The sequence below is a fragment of the Grammomys surdaster genome, unplaced genomic scaffold (assembly GCF_004785775.1).
Source record: "Grammomys surdaster isolate TR1022 unplaced genomic scaffold, NIH_TR_1.0 125876, whole genome shotgun sequence".
Classification (NCBI taxonomy): domain Eukaryota; kingdom Metazoa; phylum Chordata; class Mammalia; order Rodentia; family Muridae; genus Grammomys; species Grammomys surdaster.
In genome coordinates this window covers 1,376,214-1,392,147 of record NW_021620701.1, presented here as the reverse complement: position 1 = coordinate 1,392,147, position 15,934 = coordinate 1,376,214, and the positions used below count along the sequence as shown (strand labels likewise).

The window sequence follows — 15,934 nt, the reverse complement described above, 5'->3', positions numbered from 1 at the left end:
AAGAAAGAAAGAAAGAAAGAAAGAAAGAAAGAAAGAAAGAAAGAAAGAAAGAAGGAAGGAAGGAAGGAAGGAAGGAAGGAAGGAAGGAAGGAAGGAAGGAAGGAAGGAAGGAAGGAAGGAAGGAAAAAGAAAAAAGAAAGACATGGTCTGAAAGTACTCAGTTCAGATCTCACCACCACAGGTTATCTATAGTGAGACCCTACTTCCAAAGAACCAACCAGGGTCTGCAGAGACGGCTCAGGGTTAAGAAAATACTTGCTCTTGGAGAGGACCAACTAACTAACCAAAACCCAACCATTTAATCAACCAACAAATCAAATAAATGCTGAATATTTAATTTAGGATTCTAGACATATGTTTTGTATTTGACTATGTGGTGTAGAATTCAATGGTTTCTTTTATGCTGTGCCTGACAAACTAGCAGTTGGAACATCTGATTGAACTCCCACATATAAAACCTGTCACTAAATGTCTAGAGAAGGGTTGGAGTCATGGTTCGGCAGTTAAGAGAACTAGCTGGTTTTTTTTGTTTTGTTTTTTTTTTTGCTTTTTTCTTTTTTCCCCAGAGAACCTAGGTTTGATTCCCAGCACCCAAATGGCTGTTCATAACCCTATGTAACTCCAGTTCCAGGAGATACGACACCCACTTCTCACTTCCAAATGAGACTAGGCACAAATAAGGTGCACAGAAATAAATCCAGGCAAAACATTCTTATACATTAGAAACAGTAACTATAATTTTAAAAATGTTTAAAGACAACATGAGCTTAGGAAATAAAATAGATTAAATAAGCTTTCTAAACAATTTCAAAGAACTAATCAATATAATATTTTACTTGCTATTTTTAAGTTCAAACTCAGTAAAGCTATATCCATGGACAGGAGGCATGTACAAAGTAAATAAATGAGGTAAATGTACATGAAAAGGCCTGGTCCAGAAGAAAACAATACAACCTTCCTCTCCCAAGCTACAAAGACAAGAAACACAGGCAGTATGCTGCCATGCCTTAGGCCCTCAGGTCCGCCCCTAGAATCCACTTGTTAGAGGGAGAGAACTGACTTCTACAGGTTGTTCCAACTTTCACACGTGTGCCATGGTATGTTTGTGTCCATATGCAATAAATAAACGTAATTAAAGCCTTAAAATCTATTCCCTTTAACACTGTTTTAGCACATAGTCCATTGACAACAAAGCCCTGTGAACACCTTACTTGGATTACGCCACTGGGATTCACACTGATCATGGTACAAATCCCACGGAATGCTGAATCTTTTTCTTCATTGTCTCTTATGTTTCTCAGAGAGGTACACCTATTGAATTACAGAATTGAATTTAGTATTTAAAGTAAAAAGCATATTCAATACAATGCTAATAGACAGTATTTAATGGAATAGGCATCACAAGAGATAATGGTTATACTACATTTTCAGGAAGCTTGACTTTCAGAAAAGTTTCTCATATTCCTATATTTCTGACTCATCTCAATAGTGTTAACAGTGAATCTATAAAAATAGACAACTGGTCTTTCTTACATAAACTATCAATTAGCCTGAGACAAAGAGAGTATATTACCAAATTATTTTTAAAAACTGTTTTATGTCTTGTATTCCATTAAACACTACTAAAAATGATTTGAGTTTAAAGATTATCAATTGAAGGAAGCAGAACACAGGCTATACTGTCACAATATAAACTATTACTATACACTTAGGGTGTAGATGTTTAACTCTGACATTAACAAGCAAATAAGATTTTATACATAACAAATTTAAACATGTATTTAATGCAATCCAAGTTTCCAAATTAATTCTAAAAGAAATGTAATGCAAGAACCTAAATTTATAAAAATTTGCATGCATCTTAATTTTTCTGGTGGATATTTAAATGCTTTTATGTATAATCAAGCTTTTAAACACAGCAAGCATGTGACAATCTTATCCCATGCATCCATTAGTTGTTAGCCACAACATAAAATAAATATACATGACGATACTACTGAAAAACCTCACAAACCTGATAGGACAAGATTAGTCACATGGTTGGCAATGATTAAGGATTGTGATTTTTGTAACCAACTGAAAATATATCTAAAAGTGAGATAGAGAAAGAAAGAGTGAAGAAAAATGAATTAAAAAAAAAGATTGAATAATACACACCAGGGTCTTATAAACTGCTGTAGCATGGGGGCCACCTCTTGAGGACAAACGTAACCAAGACGACCAATTGTTATTGCTAAGGTAACGCAATCACGGTTATACACCACCAAACGCCAACCAAGACATGAGCAAATGAGGGGGAAGGAGAAAAAATAAAGAAAAAACAACAAATAACTCAGAAACAGAAACCAACAGAATTTGTGTATGATAATAAACATAAGATCTCACCAGTGCTGGTTATTACCACCCCCTGATGGAAGGGGCAGCAACATATATGGCATACTCTTGGAAAAGGAAAACAAAAGGAATTAAAGTAACTAAAGATTGAGAGAACACCAAAAACCGTCCAGTGCTTTTCATGCTCACCTAAATTTCAAGTATTGATAAGAGCTGAGCGATTAAGTGAGCAGGTTAGAGGATCTTCATTCAAAGCCACTCAGCATTGCAGAGGATGAATTCTTTCCCCAAGAATTATCAGGAAATGTGATTACATTTATGAATGGTTTATCCAAACATCAATCTCTGTAGCTGGATTAGTTCAAAATTTCAACTTTTTGTAAATGATTACAACCTTTAAAAATCTCCTAGGGATATTAATCCAAATTTCGGTAGCTTTTAAGCTAACTTTTCTCAAACTAATGGGACTTTGTTGCTTGTGTCAAAATCAGTTGTCAGACATTAAGTACCATGGTGTCTACTGAATGAAACACTGAAAATTGCTTCAGCATATCAGATTCCATTCTGACTGTCCTCTGATAACTCAGGTTAACAATATACTAGCTTCTAACCACATAGAAGATAAATCCTAGTAGAGGAGGTACATTTACATAGTCCACTGTAGACAGGTGATATGGACTACAGGGAAAAAGGCCTATAAAAGGCCTGATACAAAATAGATAATACCATAGTACATTATCTGATTTTTAAAAAAAAAAAAACTGAAGTGGGCAAACACTCTCCATCAAAATTAAGGAACTCCTGAAACGTACAAAGAGCTAAAACAGCTGCAACTCAGAACTGCATCTTGCAATTCAAAGGTACATACATGTAAATACATTTATACACAACGGGTAAAATACAAACAGAAAACAAACTATGAGGTAGGTGCTTTAATGGTGTTCTCTCAAAAACTTACAGGTTAACCTTTTATAAAAAAAGGGTGGGGTCGGGGGGTAAAGAAAAATGTTTAAGGATTACTTGAAGCAAACTACACAGATACTAAAATTCAGCAGATTCATATGAAGCAAGAGAAAGAAAACCTATGTTCAAAAGACACGAACTATGCAACATTCTCATTAAACAGGCAAGTATGAACAATCCAATGAGACATGCGAGAGAGCAGATGATGGTCCATTGAAAAAGTTCAGTGTAGGATATACTAGTTGGAAAAACAAGTACAACACACTAAGGAATTGACCTCAGGGAATAGCGAGGATATGGTAATTAACTTGCTAAAATGTATGTTGATTTAATAGCTTAAAATCCATTGTTTTGGGCAAGGAATGAAGAAGTCAGTAATTAATGTGGCCACTTCTGGCAGATGTAACTCAACGAATCTGGAGTGTTTCTCATCCCGATTCAGCCCATCAACTTGTATGGCATTATCAGCTATTCTATCATTACTTGGGTGTGATCATGCCAGAGTATAATCTGGTAAAGCCAATTTGTTAAAGGAGATATGAAGACATCCACCAGCTGATATCCCACAAGAAACTTCAGCATACATTACACTCAACATTTATCTGCAGTAATGCATTCACATTTAAAGATAAATAGAAACTTTTCTTTACGTTCAACAATATTTTTTATAATAGCCAAGTATTTCCATTCTGAATGTCATATATAGGTACTGCTTTCTAGGAAGATAAAGATCTGCCAAGATTTCAAAACTACCCTGAACACAAACAGTTTTCCAATAGAAAATGTAATTTACCTTGAACTAAACAGTACCCATACAGCCAATCAGCCAGATAACTGTTCCATAATTAAGATTTCCTTCCACACCAATAAATGTTACAAACTTTAGTTACTTGAGGGTAAAACTGTGTAATTTAAAAGTATGAAATTAAAATGCCTGAAAACTTTCATATTTAGAAAGCCTTATTTTAATCTTTATCCAGTGATAGTGGTAGGACTCACATTAACCATGAAGAATCTACTAGAATCATTACCTCAGCATATAGAGAAAGAAATGTCCCTGAACAAAAATGAAACTTAAATATTAATTAGCAACAATCAAAGAGGGTGGAGGGAAAAGGACGGAATGACCCTACGTGTGCTATTGTATGGAAGGCATTCTCTAACACCAACATGCTGTCTATAAATGCAGGAGAGAATCCAGCCTTGAAGAAAAACCCCACTAGGAACCACTTAAGTTCCTGCCTTAAAAAGATTTTAGGATGAAATACAAAAATACATATGCCATTTTTAGCCAATCAGTTGCTGAATATTATAATCTGGTTTTGGTCATATATAAATTATTGGCTCAACAACTGATCTTACTTATTATTTGTTATTGGATCTTAGCAAAAATACATTTTAGAGAGCACTAAATGAGAATTTGTAAGAACTTTTTTTCAATGTTTCTGTAGACTGGCTACGGGACACAGCTAAACGAAGACATCCTTATCAAGAATTTAAATGCATGGTAAACAATAAGCAGCTGGGTCTCAGAGCTAGCTCTGCTTTGGCTTCTCTAATGCATCTCAGTTTAAAGTTCAGTAGCAAATCATTTTCCCTTCACCGCTTCAGTCACGTGGTACCTGTGTTCTCCAACAGCGTCTTTGGAGTGTTGGGTCTGTTAATGATCTCCACAAGCTGGTGCAACACCATAGGGATGTACGGCTGCATCTCTATACCTATCACATCACAGGAGGAGAGAGCAACAACAAACTGTCAGACACTGTCGCTAACACTCGGCTCCCCTTATAATTGTGAACAAGTCAGTCAGTCAGTCTGTCTCTCTCCCTCCCTTCACTCGCTCAGAAATTTAAAAAAAATTAAAAATGTAACAGAAGAGTCATGAAATGATTAAGGCGTACAGCTCAAAGGAAAACAATCTCACCCATTTGAATTGATATTTCCCCAATAGCCCAGGTGGCATTGTTGCAGACTGAAATAAACTCTGGATTTAGATTGGTTCCCAATATTGGCATGAAATCAGCTAGGAAAACAAAAACAACAACAAAATAATAAAATAAAGCTATGCAGTAAACTTGTCAACAGCAGACTTTTTATTTCTAGAGGAAATCAATATAGAAACTGAAATCAAAGCTAAAATAAGTTTTATAATAAAACAAACAATACAGTATCAATTCTGAAACTGATAAAATATGCAAATAAATATCTTTAAAGGAGCTGGTAATACTTTCTTTAAAACTACAAGAGGCAGTATCAGGCTACTGAATTTTCCTATGAGGCCTGAGTATACTTCAGGTAGCAGTTCCCTATTACATGTATTTTTATCTTATATGTGTCTGAATGTCTGTCTATGTACGTACACACACCCCCGTTAACACTAGTAATCTATGTTAAACAGAAGGTCTAGATACTGTAAAGTCCACAGACAGCAAACCTAATCCAGGTTGAGAACCACTATCAATTTAATAAGCATTGTGGTTCATAACATCACCAAAAAGAGGGACAGTTACTCTCCAAATATCTTCTAAAGAAGTATAAAGAACTGGAGCTCAGTGGTTAAAAGCACTTGCTGCTCTCTGAGACGACCAAGATTCAGATGCAGTTCCCAGCAGCCATATTAGGTGGCCCAAATTCTAACTCTAGCTACAGGAGACACTGCCCTTTGGCCTCCTTGGATGTGTCTACAGTCTAATAATGCATGCCGGCATACACATATGAGTATCAATACAAATAATCTTTAAATACAAACAAACCGCCATCTATAAAAACTTTAGGAAAACCAACCAACCAACCAACCAACCAACCAACCAACCAACCAACCAACCAACTCACAAAAACTGAAACCCACAGACCTCCACTCTAAAGCCTGGACTCAAATTGAAGCTTAGCGTCTAGACTTAACTGTTAATTTACAGCAAATACTGAGAAATGGAGTGTGTGTTAAAGATACCAGAGGTGGGATCAGTACACTAAAAATGGCTGTAAACTCATGACAAAACCTTGGATCCTTTTAGCAATGAAAAACCATTACAAGAAAGAGATTAAGAGATAAGTTCGAAAATACTGAGTTTACAACATCAACATGTTGGCAGCCAAAGTACATGACTTGAAACTGAAAATGGACCTCCAGACAGTTATTAATTTAACAGGCTGGCAAGCCAAGGACAGGTAAGATTCTGCACAGAGCCTTACCAACCTAAGACAAAAGTGCATTACTTTTAATAATGCATATTCCACAATGGGTAAGGAAGTATTCTTGTCGGAACAACCTAAGACAAGTTCAGTCTTGTTTATGCAATAAAAAAGGGGGAGATGTGCAGAGCTTTTGGGGCTGCTTGGCAGGAATCTGACATTGGCCAAGGACAAGGAAATGGGCTTCAGGCAGGAATCTGACATTAGGTTTGAACAAAGAAGTAATTTCAGGCAGGAATTGAAAACTTAGGCTAGAACAAGTAATTACAAGCAGGAATATATATCTTAGGCTAGAACAAAGAAGTAGGCTTCAGGGATGAAAATGACTTTGGGCTAGGACAGGGAAGTAGGCTCAGATAATTTGGTCATCCTGATAAGCCCTTAGAAACAGTGATCATGGGACTCTGTTTACTGCCTTGCTTGTTCCTTGACTATTTGCATCTATTGTATTGCTAGTTCCTCAACCTAGAACTGACCTTAATACTTGCATGTAATTAAAATGGTATAAAAGCAAAAAGGAGGAGGGGGATGGGATAGGAGTTTATTGGGGGGGGAATGGGATAACATCTGAAATGTAAATAAATAAAATATCCAATAAAAATATTATAATTTTTAAAAAAACACTATGGTCTTTGTATGTATAAACAACAAGCAACACATGGGAAGCGCGGCTTAATGTGTATCAACAGAAGGTCTGTCACACATTTATATAAGCAGCCTCTCATTACAATGTGTTATAATAGAGTACTAAGTCAAAACTTGAGTGACTTAACATATCATTGACATTATTTAAAATCTAGAAATAGTTACGATTCAAAAGTATATTCCTACTGGGTGTGGTGGCACACACCTTTAATCCCAGTGCTGGGAGGCAGAGACAGGTTAATCGAGGCCAGTCAGAACTACATAAGAAGACAAAAACAAACAAGTGTAACCTAACATTCTTTATAAACTGATACTATTCAAACATCCCCAGATACAGTGGTAACTCAGTAGATGTTAAAGGAAATGACATATTTCCCCCAAATCCTGTAAAATGTACACTTTTTTAAAAAAATAAACAATTAAAACAGGTAGAACATCCCACACCCAAAGCAGAAAACATTCATACCTATACAAGGCTTAACATGCTGAAAGCAAGCTTTAGTCAGATCACCTAGTAATGCGAAAGAACTCTGCCGAACTTCGGGCATTTTATCCTATAAGAAATAAGAAGAAATTAATTTCCTGTAACAACAAAGCAGCAGGATCCAAGTCACCCTGTGGTACAAGTCTTACCTGCATGCACTGGTACATTAGTGTTAGGATGTTACTTCGGGCCACTAGCTGCTCAATGTTGCCTCCCAGGCCTTCAGCCAGGCCACTGAGTAAGTCAAGAGCCACAATCATAAAATCTTTATCTGGAGCTTCATATTGTTCTGGTTGAGCATTGTTTAGCTGAAATTAAACATAATATCTTTGTTGTTGCACCCTGAAAAAGTGTGTATATACATTATTTATACCTATCTCTAAGAAAGGTTTGACAGTGAGGAAGGAGAAAATAATTTTTAAAAATTATTTTAAATTATTATTATTTTTTTAAAAATTGTATACACACACACACATACCATGGCTTGTGCTAGAGTCTTCTGTACTAGGTTTACACAGCGCTGATACACAGGTTCACAATATGGAAGGAAGCCAGACTGCAAGGCTGTGGCAACAGATGAGAGGCACTAAAAAGAGTCAAGTACACACACTAAGTTTTAGATACAGTAGAGAATATAAGCGCTTTAAGGCAAGTAAAAAGGTCTCATTTATGAACTGGTTCTATAGTAATTCATAGTAAATTTGTCAACTCATCAGATAAAAATTTAACCTTACACTGTATCAGGTATTATAAATAATCCAGATGTTAAACTGTACAGAACATGTAGAGGACATGTATAAGTTTGTGTATAACAAATATGACATGTAACTTGAGCATAAGAACAGATTTTTGAGTTTGAGGAGTGAGTCTGCCAGGCAGACTATTGTGCCTATGGTACAGCAGTGGCATGACTGTTAACAAAGTAACCAATTACTTTATAATTTAATCAGAGGCCTGTTCCACAGGAGAGACTTCATACTTGGTACCTAGTCCCAAGTTCATGGCTAAGTAGTCTTAGATTAATGATACTTTTAACCTTGGACAGAGAAGCTTCTTTTCTCGCATTGGGAAGCAGTCAAAAGCTGAGTGTGACTCTGAATGCCCAGCCCTAAATGGGACATCTATATATCCCTACCCCAAGTTCACTGAACATCAAGGAAGAGGGGTTAGGAAGAAGATGAAAGATGGAGGATGAGGAGGAGTGCTAGAATATGCTGTCTTCTGGATATGACTCAGTCATTACACTCAGGAACTCACAATGGCACTGCATCAAGCTAGACAATATTCTAGAACGGATGGGAGGGGATTGTGAAGGCTACCCCTAGTTGGTAACTGACAGCTGCTAAACAACAGGATATTAATTTTTCTTTAGGGGTGTGGCCTCTGGTAGGTAGCTCATGCTCTAGTAGATGGTTCCATACAGAAAGTCAACAATAACTAGAATCAACAGGTTATTTAAGGAAAAAAAAAAACCACAAAAACAAAAAAAATCCAAGAAACTAAAACCAAACCAAGATGTGTTGATATACTCTTTTAATTCCAGAACCTAGAAGACATGTACTTTGAATGAATGGTAGAGTGGGTAGGAGTTGCAATTTTAGAAGTGGGAGAGGTGATCTGGGTTAAATATGACCAAGACACATTCTACTGTCAAAAAATAAATTCTGCAAAAAGCAAGTTATATGCCTATTCTACAACTCAACAGAAATTGTTCTGAAAAACTGGTATTTTACCACATATACACATTTTGGTTCAGGACTTGTTTGTGATTAAGTAACATTGTCAGAATAACTAAACATCACCAGGTCAGCATACCTCAAGTAAAGGGAAAAGATCTTTGTCTTCATCCTTTAACATGTTCCATTTCTGGATCAGAGGAGGCATTAGCATCTGAATATATTCCTGTTTACAGTGATAAAAAACAAAAAGCTTCACTATCATCTGCAAACATGTTCATTTTAAGTCTATACAAGCTAAAACCCATCTGGAGCAACTGTGCTAAATTTTTACATTTTAAGATGTACTCTTTATAGTTTCCTTAACATTTTTTTCTGCTCTGTCTCTACCTTTTAATTCATATGACTCTGATTTAGAGTAATCTATATATATTTTTTTAAAAGAAATTGTGTTATCAGTAAGTATCGTAATTCTATCAAAACTCACTAGTTGTTTTTGTTTGTTTTTCCTTTTTCAAACAGTCTTACTATGCAGCCCTGGCTGGCCTGGAATTCACTATGTAGTCAGAGCTGACCCCAAAGCCTGAGATCCATCGGCCTCTGCCTCTCGCATGCTGGTCCTAAGTGTGTTATCAAACCCAGCATAATCCGTAACTTGTTAAATCATAAGCTTTTCTAAAAAAAAAAAAAATTTATTTATGTATTTTATGTATAAGAGTACACCATTGTTCTCTTCAGACACACCAGAAGGCATCAGATCACATTACAGATGATCGTGAGCCATGATGTGGGTGCTGGGAATTGAACTCAGGACCTCTGGAAGAGCAGCCAGTGTTCTTAACCACAGAAACATCTTCAGCCCAAATCACAAGTTTTATTCTCAAGTGATACACTGTTTTGGGGTGAGAAGGGCTGGCTGTGGCCTATAACATAATGACTGCTGCTTTATAATATAATTACATTAATTAAACAAAAGGTTAAAATGTGACCTAACTCCTCAACTAACCAAACCAGCCAATACCAAAGCAAAAATAAAAGCAAACCTACAAAGTGTCTTGCTCAAATTTTGAGCATAATTTAAAACAAGAGTGAGTTACACTTACTGATAACACATTTCCTACAGTGACTATATACCTTATCAAATAGTATTCAGCAGAGACATTTGATTCAGCTCATGTTTTACAGCACTACAGACAAGACACTCTGCACTGCTGTTCAGTATTTCAGTCTGTCCTTCCCCTTCTCTTTCATACAGAAGATCCCTAATGTCTTGTCCACTCTGAAGAAGAAGCAGAGTGAGTGCACAGACACAGCAGCGTTGAAGCCAGTGTTAATGAAATGGTGCTTACACGGAACTAAGTTAACGAGCAAGAGTCTAACATCTACCCTCTTTCCTCCAGACACTTTAAAGTGCATTCATGATACGCCATTACTAATTTTTGTACTAACCATAAGCTTATTTCAACTGCTACCTCTTTAAGATCTATTATTTTCAAAGGTGGAAAAGCTCACTGTTCATACTTTCCAGTCTTTTTACTTTGGAATATTCACTGTGTATTTATTACAGCTTATTGTAATGTCCCCATAGCAGTCACCCTCAGGGCCTTACTGGCTTGTTTAAATGATGTCCCACGGAATCTGCCAGAGTCCCTATGGCATCATACAGAATGAGCAGGTTCTTATGCTGGTATTTACTGAAGGCGAAGACGAGGGTATCGAGTATGTAAGCTAGGTAAGGGACAAGCTCCGTACAAGCCTCCTCTTCTAATGTAGCGAAGGCACTACAATCAGAAAAACAAAGTGAAAAACAACAAGTGGAGTCTCAGTCCATAGATGATTACACTTTACATCATATACATCTCACTGATTCACTCTGCATGCTTACTTTGGTTTTAAAATATTTTTCATTAAAAAATATTTATTTTATGTGTAGATGCCAGAGTCTGTGTACGTGGTACCACGTGTGTGCAGGAGCTCTTGACAATCATAATAAGCATCTAATTCCCTGAATGGAAGTACAGATGGTGGTGAGTAGACATGTACCGCTGGGATCTGAACCCAGGCCCTCTATTAAGTGTTAAGAGCAGTTAAGTGTCTGTGCATGTCAAGCCATCTCCCCAGCTTGCCTTTCTCTTTTTAAAATTTTAAAGACAGGGTCTCATTATGTAGCGCTGGCTGGCCTTGAACCACTTTGTAGCTACTGTGGCTTTGAACACAGAACTACACCTGCCTCTGTACTTAAGTTTGAGACTAAAGCTGGCACCACTACAGCTGGTAGTCTAGACTAGCCTCAAACTTGTTATGTCGTCCAGAAATGACATGGGCTGATCCTCACCTTCAGTCTTGACATGACAGGCATGCATCACCACGACCAAGTCACATCCTGAGGATGAAGCCCAGGACTTTATGTATGTTAATAAGCAGTTACTCTACAAATGGAACCACATCTCGGCCTCAGTTTTCCTTTCATTTTTGTTTTGCTTTATTTTTGTTTTTGATACAGAGTTTCTCTGTGTAGCCCTAGCTGTCCAGGAACTTGCTCCATGGATGAGGATGACCTCAAATTTGGAGATCTGTGTACAAATGAATGTGACCCTACTGCCTGGTTCTTTTTTTCAAAAATGTATTTCTTTGTTTTATTTTATGTGAGTACACTGTACAATGCCCCATTATAGATGGTTGTGAGCCACCATGTGGTTACTGGGAATTGAACTCAGGACCTGGAAGAACAGTCAGTGCTCTTAATTGCTGAACCATCTCTCCAGACTATAAAAATACTTTTTAGAAAAACACTTTAGATGATGGAATGAGGTAGAAAGTAAAGGTTTACATCTTTAGCTAAAAGTCCCATTTTGTTTAGTAAAACCATTAGTAAAAATATTTCCGAGCACCCATGAAATGGCAATGTGTAAACACTCCAGAGCTACCAATCAGTTTTATTAATACTTAACCAACGAGAACTAAATTTCCCATCATAACTGCAGCATTTGTGGTATAAAAATCTTTGGTTCGAAACCAGGCTCCCATCTTTATAACGGACGGACACTGTGTTATGAATCTGTCCTACCTGCAAGCAGCTTCTTGTACTCTCTTGTTGCTATCCAGGATACGCTTCAGCAATTCTGTCATTAATGGCTTCAGGTATGTGTCTGGTGGCTGGCTGACTACCCAGTGTGCATAGCGGCTAAGAGTCCAGCAGGTGATGGAACGCACAAGAGCCTTTTTATCAGAAAGGCACTGAATCAGGTGAGGAATGAGCTCAGGCAGATATGGAATCATGCCTTGCATGCAACCTAGGAAGAACAGCCATCTTTCAGAAGTGCTAAACTCAATTGTATACAGAAAGAACATGGCATCCAGAAAGAAACATTTAGTCTATTTCCAGTGATACAAATAGAAAAGTTGATACCAAACTACTGAAAATAACAGATCAGAGTTAATTGTTCCTAGGTGTCTTAAAGGAGGTTAAGATTTTATTCCATTTTTTTTTGTCATAAAATTTCTGGTTTTCAAAAGTGCCTATAAATATTTTGAGACAGATGTAAAGACAGGACATAAAATAATGATGACAAGTTCCTAGATGTTATCAAATTCCTAGATTTACCTGGGGAATAAAGCTATTTTACGAGAAATAGCCCTCATAGTTTTAGTTTCATTCACTATGACGAAGACACCCACAGAACATGTGGTTGAAATGGCTGGCTGGGATCGGAAGCGAGCCTGCAACTGCTTACACCGAGCAGAAGCTGACCTCAGGGCGGCTTCTCGACTCCGTCCCCTCGTGAACTGTGTGGACTGCTCTTGGGTACCACACCTAGCACTGCCAGCAGAGCCAGGAAGTGTGGACACTTAGGCCAGTCTCAACGTACTCAGTTAACAACGCCTTACAGGAGCCTAGCCTGATTAACATCTATCAAACCCTTGTAATGCAAGCTGGACTTACCTTCAGCAATTGCTCCTAAAACCAGGATACCAGATTCTTTTACAACCCATTCATGATGGAAAAGCAATTCTTTCAAAAGTGGCAAAATGTGTGGCAAAAGCTCATCACGATAAACGTTTGCGAGAACATCAAGGGCAGCAGCAGAACATTTTCCTGAAGAAATGAAAATTGTGACAGAATTAGTGAATTTATTAAAATACTTTTTTTTTGTACTTGATTATAGAATTTTCCTATATCCTTGTGGAAAAAGTCTAATGTTCTACTCAATCCAATGCTTCTAAAAGGCCATGGCTATTGTTAAAATTCCATGACAAAATGTGCAAACAGAAAAAAGGTCACACTTAAGACTGAGTTCTACCTGGGGCCAGGCCTGTAGTGGCATATGTTTTCAAACCTAGCACTTGGGGAAAATCTCTCAAAAGCCAGCCTGCTTGACACTGAGTTCCAGGTCAGTTAGAGGTACATGATACCCTGTCTCAAAAATAAAACAAATAAGCAAAGAATATACAAAACACCAACTAAGTTCTATATAAGAGTTCTAGTAGCAGTTAATTGGGAATCGAGTATATCATTTCTTATTTGGAAGTTAACCAAGTATAACATATAAAATGAAAAATGGCAGAAAAATTTCTTTACAAAGGACTAAGCCAGCTAAGATTTCATTAACGAGATAATTGAATTAAAATAACAAGGATATAAAGTATAAACTTTTATCAATGTGAACTAGATATAGCAAACAGTTGATCATAAACTTTAGTTAGCAGCAAAAATTCTATATGACAGTAAAAGCTGCTATATTGTCTACAAGAAACAATCTGTTAGAAAGTCTTAATTATTAAACAAATGGTAGATTTGCATAAATGAATAGCATACAGTCAAACAACAAAAGAAATTTTCTGTGTGCTGAAGATACACAGAAGAGCAGCAGACTATATATAATCTGGTGTCAGTTTTAGAAACCTGGCTTTTCCCCTAACAGGATCAACAGGATTTTCCATATGTGCAAAGAGCTTCTGGCAGGGTATAAAGGTAAACAGGATATAAGCACTTGCTATCGATAGATCTATCTACACCACTCTTCAGGAGTTCTCTTCTTACCTAAGGTTACTGGAACGATTACATGTGATATGCATACAAAGTCTCTGGCATAGGGCATAGCAAGTAAGACATTTTAAAATTTTAAGATTACACGTAAGAAATTAAGCAGACAGAATAGAAATTATGTGCTCTAGGGTGACACACATCATAAGACAATCATAAAAGTTATTAAAAACTCTAATACTGCCGAGCAGTGGTGGCGCACGCCTTTAATCCCAGCACTTGGGAGGCAGAGGCAGGAGGATTTCTGAGTTCGAGGCCAGCCTGGTCTACAGAGTGAGTTCCAGGACAGCCAGGACTACACAGAGAAACCCTGTCTCGAAAAAACCAAAAAAAAAAACCCCAAAAAACCAAACAAACAAAAAAACAAAATAACCCCTCTAATACTTTGAAATTAATAAGAAGGGGTGAGTCCACACCAGGGTGTTTTAGTTGCAGGGTGTCTAGTACTGTATGAGGACACTGCTGATTGCCATAATTTCTGTGTACAAAAGCAGCGTATTATAATGTGTAGGACAATCCTCACAAAAATGAAATTATGTGAACTCAAATGTGAATAATGTCAAGGGTGAGAAATCCTGAACTAGAGCAGCAGGGTTTTAAAAACGAAGTAACAAGAAAAACAAAACTGAAGAGCCACAAGCTGAGGTTCTCGCCATGTGGGTACCACACTATGGCATCTAAGAGCATCTTTTAATGAAGGAAATAAATGGCATTTCAGTATATTAAGCTAGAAGCAGTAGCAAGTAGTCTTCCTTGACATGTAGATCCAATTATTTTGTGAAATTAAAACCAGTTTTTAGAAGTCATGCCATGATCTAGTCTATGGCTGGAAAAGAATGTGATAAGGGCCTCCAGGTGGAATTCCAAGGCTTCAGTCCAAACCAGGTAAGCAAGCAAGCTGCTACTCTTCAATTAAGAGTGTGGGCAGCGGGCTGGAGAGATGGCTCAGCAGGTAAAGTTGGCTGCTCTTGCAGAGGACTGGAGTTCAATTCCCAGCACTCACATGGTAGCTCATAACCATCTGTAACTGCACTTTTAGGATATCTGATACCCTCTTCTGGCCTCCTCAGGCACCAGTCACTTGATGTAGAGACATTTGCAGGCAAACACCCAAACCAAATAACAGCAACTTAGAAAGAAAAATAGGATGTGGGTCAGAATGCCAGTTCCATAGGTGATGAGTTTTCAGGTTTGTCAGGGAGGGAGAAAACAAAATGGAGAACTTCCCTATTCTTAATGCCAATTATATCAAGCATACAAAAACTTGCAGGGAAAACAGGAGAAGTCTTTTAAATAATGCAATGATGTGCAGGGCACAGTAATGGTCTGTGGCAGTAATATATGCACTCAGGAAGCTAAAGGCAAATGGACTAATACAATTCAGAGGTCAGCCGGGTCTAGACAGTGGAATCCAGACCACTCAGGGCTACACAGTGAGACTCTGACTAGGAGAATAATCCAACAAACAAGGTAAATATGATGATCATCAATTACAAGAACATGCTATAATGGAAATAAAAACCAAAGATTCCTAGTCATAGTCATTAGTGACAACAGGACAAGAGACATAACATGAGAAACAAACACCGGTCCTGG

At 37.4% G+C, this 15,934-nt stretch overlaps 1 protein-coding gene across 2 annotated transcripts in view; it reads right to left on the bottom strand.

The window, feature by feature from the left end:
- Tnpo1 (transportin 1) overlaps window positions 1-15,934 on the bottom strand; it is an 87,448-nt gene that overhangs the window by 8,910 nt on the left and 62,604 nt on the right. For both annotated transcript variants that reach the window (XM_028790194.1, XM_028790195.1), the window contains exons 12-22: window positions 13,238-13,390; window positions 12,362-12,587; window positions 10,904-11,075; window positions 9,434-9,520; window positions 8,097-8,204; window positions 7,768-7,926; window positions 7,601-7,688; window positions 5,222-5,320; window positions 4,920-5,015; window positions 2,158-2,233; window positions 1,212-1,311 (exon numbers count right to left, since the gene is read on the bottom strand). In XM_028790194.1, coding sequence (XP_028646027.1) covers window positions 1,212-1,311; window positions 2,158-2,233; window positions 4,920-5,015; window positions 5,222-5,320; window positions 7,601-7,688; window positions 7,768-7,926; window positions 8,097-8,204; window positions 9,434-9,520; window positions 10,904-11,075; window positions 12,362-12,587; window positions 13,238-13,390 — 1,364 coding nt within the window. The remainder of the gene's footprint in view (window positions 1-1,211; window positions 1,312-2,157; window positions 2,234-4,919; window positions 5,016-5,221; window positions 5,321-7,600; window positions 7,689-7,767; window positions 7,927-8,096; window positions 8,205-9,433; window positions 9,521-10,903; window positions 11,076-12,361; window positions 12,588-13,237; window positions 13,391-15,934) is intronic.